Here is a 19244-nt window from a genome sequence, read left to right as displayed (position 1 = left end):
ACAACTAGTTTTCATATAACCCACATGTTAGACTGCAACAGGGCATTTAAGTTTCGTTTTCCTATTTCAAGCCTTAAGCTTTCTCTGATCCCCGGAAGAAGAGATTTTATCCAGGAATCCCCCAACTGTCACCACATGGATACTGTGACTGCCCACAGAGATATATTATCAACAGATATAATACATCCTAGTACGAGCAAAAGATAATTAATTTGCGTTCGACCCAGCTGCAACTGAAAAAGTGCAAATATAGATATGTGATGCACTGATTATACTAAGCAACTTCAACGTGACAGGATCAATTTTCCTCTCTCACTTGTCCCTCTATACTAATTGTCCATTTCTCTCCAATGTTCCCAGTATAACAAAGAGGTAAAACTAGGGTGGTCAGGGTGGTCCAGGTGGTTGCTAGGGTGTTTTTAAGGTGTTCTGACTGGTTGCCAGGGCATCTCTATGCGGTTGCTAAGTTTTACTGAATGGTTTCCAGCACACTGTTATGGGTGGTTGCTAGAGCCAGTAACTGTTATTTTAGTATTATTTATATACTATGATAGTATGTATTAATATTTTGAATGAGCTTTAATTTTATATTTTCAGATTTCGTTTTGGTTTAATGCTGTCAATGCATTGGTTGCAATACTGTTCTGGGTGGCTGCTAAGGCGTTGGTACGTGGTTTACTGGGTGTTCTGGGTGGGTGCTAGGACACCGCTATGTCGTTGCTAATGTGTTCTGAATGGTTGCAGTTCTGGGTGGGTGGCTGCCAGAGAATCCCAATGCTGTTGCTAAGTGTTCCAACAAGGTGTGAGTGGTTGTTAAGGCATTGCTACATCGTTCATAGGGTGCTCTGGGTGGATACCAGGGCGTTGCTATGTGGTTGCTAAGGTGTTCTGAATGGTTTCAAATCTGTTTTGGGTGGGGTGGGTGGCTGCCAGGAAATCACTATGCTATTGCTAAGTGTTCTGACTGGTTGACAAGGTGTGGGGGTTGCTATGGCGTTGCTATGTCGCTTGCCTGTATATGCTCTGGGTGGCTTCTTCGTTGCTATCTGGTTGCTAATATGCTGTAGATGAAAAAAGAGAAGAAAAAAGGAAAAGGTTGCTGTAATGCAGCATCCTGGAGCTGGAGGATGAATAATGATATTCACATATGCCCTTGGCACAAAAAAAAGAGATCTCAATGAGGCTTGAGCAGGCTATTTGCATCAAATTCACAAGGTGGAATAAGTGACACAAGCAAAAATTCACTGGTGATTTGCCAGGAGATATGATGGAAATTTTATAGCGTCTTCTTATTCAGCAGAAATCCTCCCTGGGCATTTAAACACTTATAGCAACTGACAACCGCAAAGCTGAGATCCAGAGATCTGACAAGTAAACCAGACAATATTGGCCAACAGCAACACTACAGCGTAGATAATAGCTGAAAATAAACAACTGCTGCAGATAAACTCCCTGGTCTCACATGGAGAGGGAAAAAATTAAATAGTTGTTTTAGGATGATAAATATCTTTACAAACAATTCACTGCGCAGATGCATCAGGGGAATTGACATATTATTTCTTAATTTGATTCATTTGTAATTCGGCAAGGAAACAGGCTGGATCTCATTTAATCTCTTTCCCGCAAACACTAAATTCCACGTCTTAACTAAAGACATGCTTGTAATCTGCTAGCATTAATAGGCTTTGTTTGATGACATTTACGCACTGTTTTACTCTTTATTTATTCGATAGGGGAAGACGTTCGTTCAAAAATGTCTGCTGAGAACAGCAGATAGATAAATTGCACATCTTTCTGACAGGTAAATAAAGAGTGTCAGCCTCCTCAACAAGGCAAGATTGAATCTAATATTACATTCCTCCCATGAGGGCTTGTTATGTGATGACAAAAGCAACAGAGGAACACGATGAAAAGGCAAATAAGTCATTAGGTGATGTGTAATTAAGCATCATATTGGAAATGTTGATCTTAACGCTAGGCTAGATGAATAGGAAACAGTTGTTTGTTTGCTTATTCTTATTTCTGTGTAAGAGCCGAGATTACAAAAGTCTTTAGAGAAATCAAAATGTTATTTTGAAAAATGACAAAGTCATGAACAATGTGGCGCAGGTCCCAGACTAAAGAAAAACGAATTCATTTTCACCTCTGGCTCACCGAGACAGTTGTGTAAACAACAGTCGATAGAAGCTCTGGGAAATATACAGTTCCCAAAAGAATGGCATGAGCTCTAAATTATATTCAATTATTAATAAAAGGTGTTCCAAACAGCCAAAGAATCTTGGATTTTTATATTATATATTGAAAGCATTATATTACAAGATCTTTGTACTAGTTCAGAATACGATTGCGAGTGTGATGTTGCTTTTAACATAGTAAAATAACATTTCCTAAGTATACATTAACTTATGTTTTAGACAAAGTTGACAATCTAATTTTGCTCGTAAATATCTCCAAACAAATCCACAATCGAATAAACCATTGAGCGTGTTTGAGCAACACAGATAGGTTGACTTTATGATTCAATGACTCACTCATTCTGACGCTTGTTTCATTCCTGAATGAATCAGTGTTTTTTAACAAATCAGAACGAATCGATAATTCATGCATTACGTGACTAAAGGAACTGTTTTTGAACGATTCATATAAACGAACGACTAAAGACTGGTTTAATGAGGTAACCTGCAGAAAGAGTCCCTGAAAATCCCCACATTTTTGGTGAATTACTACTGGTGAAGAGTAAAAAGTATTACGTTAGAGTATATCATCACATCAATTTGAAATCTGTGCCTGTTATATGTCATTATAGAAAAAAACACACAACAAAATATGACACTGTAATATGTTAAAAAGCTTTACTGAGGCTTTTCTTAGAATCAGTGGAGTAAAAGCCCTGTTTTGTAAGTGGTCATGTGACAGTGGCGGGGGTGGACTGGTTGTAGAGCCAGTCCCTGCTTACAGAGTAATAGCTCAGTGATTAGAAGATGATGTCCATCATGATGTCCATATGTATTCTTTCATCATAAGCAATTCCAATGTACTATTAATAAGCAATTGCCCCCACCCCCCAGCAGGAGGGTGATCATCATCCTGTGATTTGTGTGGGTCCCAATGCCCCATTATAGTGATGGGGAGTGTGGACACAATACTATCAAAAAGCCCATCCTTTGGATGAGACGTTAAACCGTCTCTGTGATCATAAATAATCCCAGGATGTCCTTCGAAAAAGAGTAGGGGTGTAACCCCGGCATCCTGGCCAAATTTGCTGGCCTCTGTCCATCATGGCCTCCAAATCATATAAGACACTGATGGACTGCATCAATCTGCTATCTAGTGCAATATGGCTGCCGTTGCATCATCAAGGTGGATGCTTCACACTGGTGGTTGAGGAGATTCCCCCCTTCCATATTGCAAAGTGCTTTGAGTACCAAGAAAAGCGCTGTATAAATATAACAAATTATTATTAATTATCAATTTTGATTTTTGGTTGAATTGTCCCTTTATAACATGAAAAATCACCTTTAAGACAGTATAGCCAGGGGAAACCAGAAAGTAATTTTGTCCATTGTGAGCAAATGTATGTGCCATTCATTTGCTATAAATATATCTGTTAACATTAACTGTGCATAAATTTAGCCTATATCTTAAAAGAGAATTCTTGGAACGAATGGGTCCTGTCCCAGTTCTACAGTCATTACTCATAGCACACACTTTGATAATGTGTGTGGAAATTGTCAGGGTTGGAAGTCACAATGGCACTAATCTCTGCGCAGGATTCTTAAAAAGAGCCTTGCTGTGAGTAATGTGGATTGAGTGAGCTATTTCCAGCGCTCGGTGCAGTAAAACCTCACCCTGACTCACCGTGCATACTTTAGGAGGACATTAATATTTTACCAGCATTATAGCTCACAAAAAAAAAACTTCCTCAGATCTTCCCTCTGTAGCGGTCTCACAGTAATACACTTTAACACTTCACAACGATGAGGAAACATCCAAGCAACAGTTTGTCAAGTTAAAAATGTTTTTCAAGGATTCTAGCAAGGTTATATTAAAACTAAAACTAAGATGAAAACTATTGTCCCCCTGCAGTCAATCATTTTTTCACCTAAAACCAGACTGTATTAAACCATGGACGTAGTGTCCGTGACATCACCCGTAGGTTTCTGAAGAGCTTTTTTTTTTTAAGCCCAAAGTGGGCGGAGCCGGCCGTCGCCATCTTGGCAGCGCGTCACTCCCAGATAACCAAAAATGAGCAAAGGGGTGGGATTAGCTGAGGCGACATGACGCTAACAGACAGCAGACAAACGGCTAGTAGTGACAGCAGCATGTCACTCAAGTGGCCACTTCCTTAATTATGCAGAACTTAAAGGCTTAATAATTTAAACGGATGAGTTAGAAACAAATTCACCCCCCTCACAGTTGTCATGAAGGGCAAAATTAGCTATATACTGTAGACCAAAACCACTTTTTATGCCAGGCTGTAAACATATTTTTTTCTGTTGTTAAGTCGGGCATATTAACAGGGGTATATGGGATTGACTCTCTTTTGGAGGCTGTCTCTAGCGGCCAGTCGATGAATTGCAGTTTAAGTCACTTCCGTGTTGGATTCAATAGAGAGAACGGAAGGTTTAAAAGATCTAAATGACATATGTAAATATTTTTTCTGTGAAAATAATTTATTTATGCCATTAAAATATCTTGATTGTAACTTTACACCCTTCATTTAGTGCGGACTTTCGGAAAAAAAATTATGCTAAAATAAGTAAATAAAAATAATTTGTGCAAAGTAAATTTCCACACGGTCTGACCTTTAGCATTAAATAGGCTGTTTTGGGGGAGGATTTATATGTCAATAACCTCTGGCTGACCTTTTGTTTTACATTAAAATAGGTGTCATACATACAGTACACTGAACTCTTATATGTATGTATGTATGTATGTATGTATGCATGCATATATATGGAAAAAAGTCCATGATTTGTCAGCTTAAAACAGGAATATTGTGCTCATGCCCATGTACATTTTATGTGTTACTCATCTCTAAGGATGAAACTATGACGGCACCAACATTCTCTAGTCTATTAGAGCACTTTTTATATTCATTGCGGTGCTAATCCATGTAGCAGCTGCATCCTAATAGACACTCTCTAACCTTTGATTTCAATAAATCAGAGCCCAGAGCTTTTTGGCTATCTTTCCAACAGGGTTTGATTTGTGGTCTTGAACAGAGAGCAACGTCATTGCCCCTGCATACAAAGGTTAAATGGTAGGCAGCTGTGGCATGTATGTAATGCATGTTATATGAATACAATGCTGAAAATTAATTAAATGTGAGATTGCCAAAAATTGCTGTTTTAAAACTTTTGACTTTGCTGAAAAAAAAAAGACTGAACATTTTAACAGTTTTTATTCCAAGATGCTAATGGATGCCAGTGAATGCAACACGCGTTTACATTTACATGAATTAATTTGGCAGATGCTTGTATCCAGTGTCTTACAATGCATTCCAATATACGTAATATATTGTTGCTTTCGGGGCGGAAACCTCGTTTCTCCATATACGTTTTTTTCATAAATCATTACTATTGGTCACCCATTATATCTGTCTGTGGGTTTTGCAAATATTTAACCAATGAAAACTAAAAAGAGCTTGTGACTAAAACTCGTAACTCCATTGGATCCTCAAACTGCTGCTAAAACCTCATAACTCCACACGCCTCTATCAAAGAAAACTGAGTGCCCACATGGCTACAGTGAACTTTATAACCTGTAAGATGATGAAACATAATGCGATGCACTTACTGACTCAGATGCAGGCGTTCTAATGGCGGACAAAACAAATATGTCCAAATTCTCAGAAATTCACTGGTCAAGAAGCTTGTAACTCCATTTGAGTTTGATTTGGGTAAAATATTAATAATATAATATCACATGCAAGTGTCTGAAGCAAGCAGCAAATCAACATATTAGAATGATTTCTGAAGTGCTAATGGCTGCTAAAACTCAGCTTTGCCATCACAGGATTAAATAAAAAATGTAAATATATAAAAAAGAGAAAATATTTCATATTATTGCTGTTATTACTATATTTTTGATCAAATAAATGCAGCCTTTGTGAGCATAAGACTTTCAAAAAAACATTTTCAAAAACATTTAAAAATCTTACCCATCCCAAACTTTGAACTTTTTCGAACAATCCTTTTTTTTTTTAACAATCCTTTTCAGTGAATGAAATAATGTAATTAATTATAATAAATACCATTCAAATATAATTAATCGATTATAACTATTCAAATAATTCATCATTTCTCTGGCCTTGTTTACCATCTTGAATTAAAATGTTCACTCAGCTCAACGCAATGCATTCTAGTATTACCGTCATTGCTGCCAAAGTAATGTATCTTAGAAGGCATCATGATTGTGCTGCCAACGGCCTTCACGTGTGATGATGGTCTAGGTAAGCAGCACACTAGTTTTTGGAAAACAGTTACCGTATTCATGGACACAGGATTGTTATGAAGTGTCGTTAACACTTAGAAAATGCTATAAGAGATGTCCGGCGGATGAGAGGTATGAGCGGCGTTATGTAATGGGGCTGATCAGGAGAATGCAGGGAGAGAGAGCACTATGATGACATAAGCATGAGTAGTGACTAGCGAGTGGGAGGTATTAAACCCCCCTGGCAAAAACATTGAGCGCAGCACTGGGAACAGGTACAGCAGAGAGGTCATGCACACGTCATGCACAGTTCCGCATGGATGAGCAACATTAATGCTAATAGATCCCCATTCATGTATTTAACCTTGACAGTTTGCAAAACAAGAACCATAGCATCACGTATCAGTGCTAGCCAGCACAATAAAAGTGGCACTGGAATGTTAATAGCTCACTTGAGGATAGCATTAGCCTGTTTTTTTTTTTGCTGTGTCCCTGCACTCTATAAACGTCATTGAAGAGAGCAGACGTCTGATATTTCTGCAGTGTCACATTACTGGGCTATGGTTTCATCCGTTTGGTGAACTTTAGCCTTTCAAGCAGGAGGTTGGGGTTGGTAGTCAAGCACACACACAGGAACAGCCATATACTTCGGCCCGAGGAAAGGAATTCATGCAGAACAAAAAGCCATACTTGTAACTCCACTTAAAACTGATATGACCATATAAAGCAGAACTCATGACCAGCACGCTCGATTACATAACCCCAATGAAACTAGAGCTCATCTAAACTCTTCTAGATTCCTCTGTCTTTTGTCAGGGTTTTGTAGTGACATCATATAGGAAACTGTACAACGAAGAGTCCATTTCTGTGCATATTTATGGACATTCTGTACATTTAAACTCAGTTTTTCTGTCTCTGGTCCCAGTAGGATGCTGGTGTGTAGGTGCCTCAACCATGATGGGTCGTTTGCTATTCAGAACTGAATTCAGAATGCCTTTCAAATTCCAACTGAATTCCTTAACTTTAATTGAGGTAAGTCAAGTCACCTTTATTTATATAGCGCTTTATACAATACAGATTGTTTCAAAGCATCTTTATAGTGTGTGGGCAACCAGGGGGGGCCGAGAGCCGTGGGAACAGAGCGTGGCTGGTGGCGCAAGTGATGATGAGCGTCACCTGCACACCACACCTGACGGAGGGGCTCCGGAATGATAAAAGGAGGAATGATGACAGTGAAGAATGAGAGAGGACCAGGCCTGGATTTTATGTTATGTTTTATTATGGTTCGCGGCAGTCGTCTGTGAGGCGCTGCCGCTTTACTTTCATCTTGTTTTTTGTTTATTTTTGGATTAAAGTTAACGTTGGATGTTCACCGGGCGGTGAATTATGCAAACAGAAGTAATTTTGGGCTGTACAGCAGTTCTAAAAGAAAATAGTGTGATTATTCAGCTGAAGTCAGTTCAGTGTTGATTCATCTCCGTTGTAAATATCATCAATTATTAAATTAGTTAATTTTCATCTATAAAGCAGTTCTGCTGTGACTACGTTTACAAGCAGCCAATAACCCGGAATATTAGCAATAACCCGGTCGCGCATGGCCATGTAAACACCGGCAAAAACCCGAATATGATCCCTGGGTTACCCCTTTTCTAACCCGAATATTTGGTCATGTAAACGCGTATCGGCATATCCCCATCAAAAGGAACATTGATTTGTGTTCTGCGCATGTTCTATTCGCAAGGAATCTTGGTCTTTGGAGTAGAGGAACTTCTTGTATGCGCCGTCTGGCTACTATTCATTATCCGTGTGCTGCTGCTGTTGTTGTTGTCTTTGGATACAGGAAGAAGAATCGGAAATGACGCATATTGCGTCTTAAGGTTGTCCGTACGTCCAGACGCTAACCGTGCGTCGCCGTTTACATCGGGATATTGCCAAATGATTACAAATGTCATGTATAGGCCTACAGGAGTAACTCTCTCCGCTCACGCATGTAAACGGGTTATTCCGAATGTTTCAGAAACCCAAATAGTGACCTTAACCCGACCATAACCCGAATATTGACAGCTTGTAAACGTAGATGTCATCGTCCAGCTCAGTTCAGTTCTCATCCAATAGTGTCAGTGCAGTCAAATCAATATAATATTGTTGAATATTAAGTTTCCCCAGCTAAGCAAGCCAGATGCGACAGAGATATTCTACAAACAGGATGTAGAATATCATTCTGACTGACAATCTTTAAAAAATATTGTTCTTCTACATTTTGGTTACCTGGACTTTCAATGGAGGGACAGAAACCTCTAAGGTGTCATTCAAATACCTTAATTTGTGTTTAACCAAGATTAACCAAAGTCTTAAGGTTTTGGAATGACATAATGACAAATGATGACCGAATATTTATTTTGGGGTAAATATCCCTTTAATTTAATTTAAATAATTGAATATTTATTTTAAAAACATTTATTTAAATGGTTAGGTCACCCAAAAACTAACATTCTGTCATCATTTACTCAACCTTACTCAACTCAATGCCGTTCCAAACCTGTAGGACTTTCATGACAATGGCGGAGAACCAATTGAGGAGCAATATTAATTGTAGGTTTTATTGCTGATTTTAATATTTATTTTATGCCATTAAATGCATATTTTGTATATTCTATGTATATTTATATATAATGAATAAAAAAACATTATAAAATAAATCAATTATGAAATAGAGTAAAATGTTGTTTTACTGGTAACAACAGCGAAGAATATGGCTCAAGCTGGGGGCCTTTATCACACACACCTCTTGTAATCTGAACACTGCATGCACTGAAAACAGCATATCTGAAGGATAAATCTCACTCTGTCTTTCTGCTTGGTAATCACCCCCCTGTCACAGAGAACATTTCTCCATGTTTGCCATGCTAACATCTCAAGTGGCAGCTCATAAGTGAGACACTATGTGAATCATGTCTAGGTTTACGTGTGTGACATTTCCAAAGTGAAGATTGTATTGATGCAGTATGAGCTCAAGGGAGAGACACAGAAAAACCTATGACGGATAGCCATGACGTACCGCTGGCTGACGTGGGTAATTCTATCAGTAAATGCCACCGTAATATATAAAAACTAGAAAACAGCTCTTAGTATGTACTATGTAGCATGCAATGAGAAGACAAATGCCAAATAAAGTTAAAGGGATAGTTCACCCAAAATAGAAAATTCTATCATCATTTACTTCCCATTATGTCATTAAAAAAAAGACAAAAAAATATATTTCGAAGAATGTAGGTAACCAAGTAACAGAAAACAGTTTCTGTTCCCACTGACTTCTTCATATGAACAAAAAATGGTACAATAATTGGTACAAAACTGTTTGGTTACCAACAGTCTTCAAAATATCTTATTTTGTGTTCCACAGAAGAAAGTCATACAGGTTAGGAATGAGATGTTTTGAGATGAGATATGAGATATATATTTTTTTTTTCTGGCTGGGCTATCACTTTAACTAGTAAAAGACCATTTGTCTTTGAATGCTGCTTGACAAAGTCTTTCCTGAAAGTAAAAAAAGTTTAAATAGCTTAAAGTTTGAAAGTTTGGCTGTCAAAACAACATAATTAGAAAGAAAGACAGTTGGTTTTAGTCTTGACAGAAGAGTCAATCCACATAATTCGCATTGCATCATCTCTCCGCGTGGGCTCCAGACTGCCTGATTTTGTAAAATCTGTAAGATTGCTTTCCTATTCTTAGGGAGCTAATAACGCCATACGTCTTTAAATAGATCCTATGCATCACCTGGGCCTTTCATGGGGTTAATATAATCACAGCCTACTAAATTGATTCAGCGGCTCGGATGCACAAGAAGTGCCTCTTCCAGAGGTGCCAAACACAATCAAACATTTTGACAGCGCTGCGAATCACGGCTGAAGGCAACGGCACGGTGCTGATGCTCCTTTGCAACAATTTGACCTCCCTTGATCAATCAGCAAAGTGGGGGCACTCGACAGCAGTCCGCGTCCAGGCGAGAGGGGAGAGCGGGAGAAACGAGAATAGCAACAGCCTATTCTGTCTCGCTGTCATCTGTCATTAAGCTTCATAAATCTGGAGCATTCCATTGCTCTCCGGATGTTAGCCAAATCCAATCAGGGATGCTGAATACTCTGCGCTGAAGGGATTGCAGGGTCACAGGGGGCTACGGCCAAGCAACAGCCGGCTTTGGGGGTAGAATGTTTCAAATGCAATAATCTCATACACATGAGTGAAAAATAAGGATAGAAATATAATAATAACTTCTAAGATGATGCAGATGACATTATGGCAGCTTACTATAATAGCATCTATGCGTTTCCAGCATGCCCTTGTGGTTGCAGGAACTTAGTTTTACATCATTTTCCAACCTCTCTCTGATTCTCTGAATCATTAAGACCTCGAAATCAGGTCTCAATCAGTTAATAGTTATGCCAAGTACACACAAATTATATACATTTAAAATATGTAAACTAATAAATCAATAATTCATTACAACATTATTTTTATAACTTAAATATTTGGACATTTACTTAATTTAACAAGTAATTATAGATTACTAATAATGATTATTGTGATCAGGCTAATCTCATAGGGTGTCTGTATGCTATGCTAGTACATAAGCTAACTAAAACAGACATTTTGCCAGAGATTTTAAAAGAGGACCCAATTTGTCACTACATCAGTACTGAATTCAAGTGACCGCAAATCATTTCTTGGTTATGTCCGATTCAAACAAACTGGGAACCGTTACTGTGACATGTACATTTGTATACAGTAATTAAGCTTGTTGATATACAGTAGAATCAGAATATGTCTACATGGTGTATCAAATACTTTTATTTATTTTTTTAATCTGGTTTTTGATTACATGTCCACTCTATAAGCAAGAAGAAAGAAAAAAATTCAAGCTAAAATGCTGTTTAGGTTATGGTGACCGACGATAGCATATCCTTCGTAGCTCCATCAACGTAAGTTATAAATAAATGGGCCAGTCAGTCCCATTACACCCAAAAGTGTCCCCTTCCAATCAGAGACAGATTCATTAAACAGCAATCAGTTGAGTAGCTATCAGACAGCTTCTGCATCCCACAACCATGTGCTCTGTAATCAATTTAGAGGAAGGGGAGAAGATCTTTATCAAGAGTAAACAGTTCAGCAAAAAGCCATTTATGAAAGTTGCCCAATCCAGGAGATGCAATCATGCTCTGTTAATCAGTTAATATTTCATGGCATTTGTAGGGGAAGAAGTCAAACATTAAGAGCAGAATTATCAGCACAATTAGCTGGCTAATTAAGTATATGTTCCCTCCTTTATGATAGGCGTTTGTATTCTGTAATAGACACTATAATTGAAGTTCTCAAAGAAATTAATTATTACATTTACATGTGGCTAAAGAACTGTTTGGTTCAGAGTTTTGCTCAAACACAAATTGCTGCGCAATTTTATTATTTGATAAAATAATTTGACTGCACTTTATTTCCACCCTAGAGTTGTCAACAGCCATGTTTTATTAGATCAATGTTATTAACAAATATCTAAATATAAATATACATTATTTATACATTATTACTACAAATAATATTTAATATAAATCATACAACAATTAGTTTTTTTTTCAAAAACGCTTTCTGCAGGTTACATCAATATGCCAGTAGGTGGCGACATGTGACTGTTTTTATGAGTGAGTCACTTACTCAGATGATTTGTTTAAATCATTAATTAATTCACGAATGAAACTAATGACTAGTCTTTAGGTGTGTTCGACTTTTGCAGACCGACCGGTGTATGACATCAAAGTTCTGCGAGAGCGATGTCATACATCGAATGATCTGTGCAGTGCCGCTTCATGACGAACACACCTTTTATTATAAGTGAGTCAGTGAATCGTTCATTCAACCGATTTGTTCAAAAACACTGATTTGCTAGGCGTTAGTTAGGTGACTTTGTTTGGAATTCTTTTAATTGACAGAGCAAATACTGTCAATATTGTGCCTAAAAAGGCAGAACTCTGTATTAACTTCTTGTTTGTTGAACGGTTTTGATAATTTATTCATTTTTAATTAGGACCAGGACTGGTACACTATTAAAGGGGACCTATGTTGCTCCTTTATGCAAGATGAAATATAAGTCTTAAGTGTCCCTAGAATGTGTCTGTGAAGTTTCAGCTCAAAATACCCCATACATAGATAATTTATTATACCATGTTGTAAATTACCAATTTTTTAGTGGAAGCAAAAACATGCTTTTTTCGTGTATTTATATCTTTAAATGCAAATGAGTTGCTGCTCCCCATTCCTTATCCAGAATAATACTGTGCCTTTACAGCTCGTGCCTTTTGATTATCATCTATCATGGTCATGCTCACGTGACATTGCAGTTTTTCTTCATCATTAAAGTGGGGCCTGTTCCAATGTGACAACACATTGGAGAACATTCCTGTTTCAGATTTATGGGGAAAATAACAAACATGGATGGATTTTTTTACCACAATGGGGTGATTATGTACAGACACCATGGACGTATAATTATGTTTAAAAAAACAAAACAATATAAAAGTGAATTATGCATAATAGGTCCCCTTTTAAAATAAAAATCTGCATGACACCCACAGTGTCACAGTGTTGTAGTGAAACTCTATTCGGGCTACAATGTAACTTAACTTTTAACAAAAGCATTGAAGCCACACAACCTTGCCCCAAACCAAACTACCAGCATGGTACAACAAAGTCCCTGATTATGGATCACTGAATTCACCTTAAAAACAATAACTTTCAACACTGTTCTTGTTATGTAAGGAAATTAACCACATGAGTCATGCCAAGTCAGGTTCAAGTTAATGCGAGGCAAGGGGACACTTTTCAAGAATACTGTGTGTGCATGTTCGTATTAGTGGAGTCATTCAAGAGTAAAAGACAGGGCACTTGTTCTATTTCATAAGGAGCCCTTCTGGAGCCTGTGACTCAATGGAGCGAGTCATGGACCACCTTTTATACAGCCCTTCAATCAGATGATCTAGTCTGTCTGAGAGTAGCTGTCAGGATGGATCAGTGTAAGAAGTGTAGCCTATGTGCGTGTGTGTTCAGATTTCTTTTTCCATGTGTGTGTGTGAGAGATGCAGTCCAGTGCAGGTCAGAGAGGCAGAGAGACATGTTAGACCTCAGCATATCACATGATCGGTGTTCTTAAAACTGTTCGAAGAAGGTCTGGGCTAAATATTCATCTAGAGGTCAAAATATTCAGTAACTGCTGTGTTTGCTGTTCCAAGCATGGTTCCAAGTGATGTAATATTCAGGAGACATAAAGAGCTTAAAGTTGGCATTACATTTTCTAAATGTGTCTTAATGATCTCATTGTGATTCATCCATTCATTCATTTATTTCTTTTCCCATTTAATTTCATCAAAATAATGATGACAAAACTACATCTTCCGGTGAAACAATAGATTTCTCTCTGGTGACGTATGCCGGATTTTCCTAATCATTTAGTCCACTTCAACCCTGCCCCTATTCTTGCAATCTATAGCAAGTTTGCATTAAGATCTGCTTCCATCCAATCAACAACCGATGGACAGAACCAAGCCCTGTTCTACATTATCTTTTTCGATAATCCAAAAATGTACATCACGATATGCAAGAAATGATCGGTTGCTACCTATGTTACATTGCCAAGTTAGAGACTATAACTAAATGATCGAACGATCGATCTTAAAAAGAATAGCTCACCAAAAAAGGAAAATTATGTCATAATTTATGTCATCGTGTCGTTCTGCCATGAAACACAAAATGAGATGTTAAGCAGAATGCTAATATTTGTCATATTTTGGAAATGTTTGACCTATTCTCATTTACTTTTATTGTATATGCAGGGTTAACATTCTGCTTAACATTTCCTTTTGTGTTTGACAGAAGAAAATCATATGGGTTTGGAACTACCTGAGAGTGAATATGATGACAGAATTTACATTTTTGTAAGTTTTCACTGATTAAAGTTGGCATGAAATGACAATTCTATCATGCATATACATCCATGTGTATGTTTCATTTTTAAATTTTGTTTTATCAAAATGTCATAACTGGATTTTCTGGTGAGAATTTGATGATATACTGTATGCAGGAATTTGTCAATCATTTATTCCGCTTAAACTCCGGTTCTGCAAGCTCATGTTCGTCTGTCACCATTTTTGAGCGCAACACCCAAAAGTCCAATCAACAACCAATGAATGAATAGTCTCCGCACCTTTTTTGGTGATAATCCATTACACTTGGATCTATGTCACAATAAAGAAGAAAAGATCTGTCACTACATCCGTTTCATCGTGACTTCAAACATTTCTCCCATATTTTATCACCAAAATGTTGAAGCCAAAAGCTCATTATAACTTCTATTAGAGCTTTTCATTACTACGTACATGAGATAGCTTTAATCAGCCATGCGGCCTTTTGGTTCTATCTGTATCCATTGTGAGAAAATAAGATGCTGAACTGAAAATATGGGAAGAAACATAATAGTTATCTGCATTTTGTCAATATTTTTGCCATAGGTCATCATAAGCAAATCATACCAGCAACAAAACCACAAATAGGCTTTCATAAGAACTGAAAGATACTCCCTTGCCTCTAGGTGTAAACTCACTCCTTAGAGCGTTTGCAAATGAGGAGAAAGCAGCGGCGATGAGAGCCCACAAGCCGAATTTCACACCTGAAGTGGCCTACATGGATAATTGGGTTGGAGAGGCCTAATTCAAAATCATGTAATGCAGGTCGAGGGAATTGCTTTTCCACTGGAGCATTCTAGCATACCTACCAATCAAATTGCCTTTGTTCCTATGTCTCCATGAGGTTTTAACTGTGCCCACAATACATTTAAAACTATCTAAAGGGGGAAATATTGTTTAGAATCCTGTTTGGAAACAATCATTTTTGTGACTCCAGTGCCACTAGCGCAATGAACTTCCACTTCAGCTTTACAGGAGTGCTTTTTTAAATTAAGTGCTGGTGAATATGCGAGTCATTTCATTTAGCCTTACCTTGCCCTCATGGTCTTCAAATACTGATTGGTCAACGTTGCAGGCGAAGAGGGACATGGGGAGATCATTGAAGTCTGTGATTTGTTGGAAACTGTCGCCCAGCGAGGACTCCCCCACGGTGGACTGCAGGACCACCAGCTCCTCTCCTCCAAGGAGGTAAACCCGCTGGAGGAATGGAGAACTTCTCATGTTGGCAAATAAATGCTCTCCCTTCATGGCTGTAAGGGGTACACAACAATATCAAAACTGAGGATGTTTTTCTAATATCACCAATTGCTTTCAGGATATATTCTACACTTTACAGTCCACTTACAATGTTTTTCATTGACATGTTTGCTTTTTGGCATGACTAAGGTCACTAAACATCCACACCAAATGAATAATCAATATCTTTCACCAAATGTTCTTTGTAGCTATACAAATTAAAGGGTGAAAACAGTAACAGCAAACAAACAAAAACAGTCAATACTTTAAAAGTACAAAAGTATATATATATACTCTTAAATATTGTTTAATACACATGATTTTTTTCAATTGTTTACAGGCTGTATTCTACACTTTGCAGTCTACTTACAACATGGGTGAAACAGAACAGAAACAGGAACTGGACTGACTAAAAACCGAGCTAAACTTACGAAACAATAATCAATATCATTCAACAGATCTTCTTTGTAGCTATACAAAGGGTCAGTAACAGTAAAAGCAAACAAATAGAGGCAATGATATACAAGTATACTCATATATTGTTTAAAACATATTTTATTACACAACAAGGAAAACTAAAAAAGCTACTAAAAGTACCCTCACGTTCTGTTGATGCTGATATATATATTATATATTATGCTATATATATATATTAGTGCTGGGCAAAGATTAATCGCATCCAAAATAAAAGTTTGTGTTTACATAATATATGTGTGTATACTGTGTATAATTATTTTGTATATATAAATACACACATATGCATGTATATTTTTAAGAAATATTTGCATACAGTATACACTGTATATATTTATACATATATTATATTATATATAAATATACATATTTTATATATATATATATATATACATAACATTTTTCTTAAATATATTCATGCATGTCTGTGTATTTATATATACAAAATAATTATACACAGTACACACACATATATTATGTAGACACAAACTTTTATTTTGGATGCGATTAATCGCAATTAATCCTTGCCCAGCACTAATATATATATATATCCTGTTTTCCCTTGTATTGCTTTGAGATATTTATGAACTGTATTCTCTCTGCACACCCAGGCAGCATAGGAAGCGCTTGTCCTCACGACAGGTGACACGGAACTAGAACAGTTACCTCCCAGAATCCCATCGAGCAGATGTTAACCCCTGGCTTCTGTAACTAATGCTCCACCAAAAGATTAGGTGATGGGCTTAAAGCAGAACTGGTCTCTTGTCAGCCCACAGAAACAACAACGGCAAGTGGGGAACAGCTTGCACCCATTTCCATAGAGCTTTTCCACATGCCCTTTCTTCCCATGATCCCCCCTTGACAAGATCGGTCCGTGGGCAAAGCCAGCACTGTCGCCGGTGTCACACGCACTGTTAAATCTCCCGCAGCTATTTTTGGGATCAATAGCCCATCCACCAGCCACACATACACGCTCTCTAACACACGCGTGCTCTCACTTTCACTCAAGGCTATAGATAGAGGCTGGAGCTGTCTGGTTCATTCTTGCCCTGTGTAAACGAGGCTAAAAATAGAATGAGGACTAATGAAATGCAGAGATTGTGAGGAACTTGATTGACATGAAGACTTCCAGACAGGGATCAATTTCATTTACAATATTACAATGACCCTGTTATGAGATAAGGATGTGCATAAACTATGCATGAGCATGCTATTGGGGCTCAGCTTTAGATGTTAAGTGCCTTTAATTTGGGAAATGGTCTTTAAAGCTCAGCCAAAAAGCATACTGTTTAACTAAAGCTATAGACATGTTTGCTTGTTGGCATGACTAAGGTCAATAAACATCGGAAATATATGATTCCTCTCAACTCACCGAATGAATAATCAATATCATTCACTAAATCTTCATTTTAGATACAAACTAAAAGGGGAAAACTGAAACAGTACACACAAACAAATACAGTAAACAAGTATAGTATTAAATATTGTTTAAGCTTGATTTTTATAAAGTAGGGGCAACTAGAAAGCTGCTTAAAATACCCTCATATGCTTTGTTAATATTGACTTTACTCTGACCCCAAATTCCCCAATGATTTTTTTTTTGTGTATTATGTGTATACATAAACAATTATATAACCAATCTCTTAATTAATTAGCCTAATCTCTTATTAATCTCTTGTTTCCCCAATCAAATTATTTTTGTTTTCATGACCTAATTAAAACCTATTTGACAGATTTGGAAGATTCTTTTCAGAAATACTGTATGACTGTTCTCCAATATTGTTTTGCGTGTGGTCAATCTGAGATGCAGCATATTCTGGAAAAACAGCATTAAACAATTATAAATTGACAATTGGATAGTGTGGACACTAATCAGAAAATATTATTTTCTTAAACTTATTTTTAACTTTTTATTTTTATTAAAAGGTCATTGGGGTCTCTCAGATCATGAGGTTTAAAAACAGTCACGTTATTATATTAATTGCTTTCATAAATTATGTATAACGAAACGCTCTAACAGTTATTATAGTGTATTATAGTCAATTACAGTGTAGGCTACATTACTTTATTAGTAACAACTAAGAGATTTTAAAAGCCTTTGGGTACAAACATTGGCTGTTTAAAAATAAACAATTCTGTATTATATAAAATGTATTGTTTGTACAGTGCATAAAGGGCAAAATGAAAAGGGCAAGTGTCAATCACAGTCTACTGCAACCTGTTTGCTGCATCCCCTTTGAGTCATCACTAGAGGAGCGGTCCCTCTGTCGTCATCACCTGACATTCACTTTTCTTCTATTCGCAATAAGGGTTTATTTATATCATTTCTCTCTGTCTGATGACTAATATAACAAATTAGTATGGTGAACATGCCACATCAACATTTCAATTCCAGCAACTGTCAATACAGCACACCACTGGCCGCGTCTGTCAAGGTCAAGGAGTGCACTTCATAAACTAGGCTACTGTTACAAATTCAATAGCATCATCAAATGTGTTGCATACTCTTTTTAGGATTGTAAGGCTGCTTATTGAAGCATAACGTTATCTGTCTACCATTGCAGACTTCCGAAGTCCCCATAAACTCGTGTAAAAGTGATTTGTTTAAAAGTGACATGCACACAGGACTAAAGCAGTGCCGAATAAAGTAAATACACTATAGTTAATACTACATAATATATACTATAAGTAGAATAGTATGTAGTATAAAACACTTAAAAATGTTGCATTCATTTGACACTCTCTCGCTTTCTCTCTCCGTCTCTCTTTCTCTGAGCATTTACAAAAAGCAGCAACACCTGTCAAAGCACTACAGTAGCCTACAGATACAGGATGATCTAATGGAGTAAGTCGACACGGTTTCTCGGTACCTGTGCGGGATGTGGCAGTCCAGTGTGCGTATCTTCTGCGCGGTGGCTTTGTCTCCCTCTCTTGCCTTTGTGAATCAAGCTCGCATTCCAGCTGCGATTCACTAATCTCCTGACGTTACTGCAGACAGCTCGATTCACCAATGACCGCCTCCCGGCATTCAAATGATGTTTGCTCAACCCACTAATGAAATGCAGCGCTGCGAGCGCGGGGGAGATTCTGGGA

At 37.4% G+C, this 19244-nt stretch overlaps 1 protein-coding gene across 1 annotated transcript in view; it reads right to left on the bottom strand.

Moving 5' to 3' along the window:
- Positions 1 to 19181, bottom strand: part of rcan2 (regulator of calcineurin 2) — a 70856-nt gene extending 51675 nt beyond the window's left edge. Inside the window, exons 1-2 of the mRNA XM_079583521.1 lie at positions 19022 to 19181; positions 15474 to 15691 (exon numbers count right to left, since the gene is read on the bottom strand). Of these exons, the coding sequence (XP_079439647.1) occupies positions 15474 to 15689 (216 nt within the window). The 5' untranslated portion in view covers positions 15690 to 15691; positions 19022 to 19181. The remainder of the gene's footprint in view (positions 1 to 15473; positions 15692 to 19021) is intronic.
- Between the last annotated feature and the right edge of the window lie 63 nt (positions 19182 to 19244).

This window comes from Phoxinus phoxinus, assembly GCF_949152265.1.
Source record: "Phoxinus phoxinus genome assembly, chromosome: 16".
Lineage (NCBI taxonomy): Eukaryota > Metazoa > Chordata > Actinopteri > Cypriniformes > Leuciscidae > Phoxinus > Phoxinus phoxinus.
This window is presented reverse-complemented; position numbering and strand designations above follow the sequence as displayed.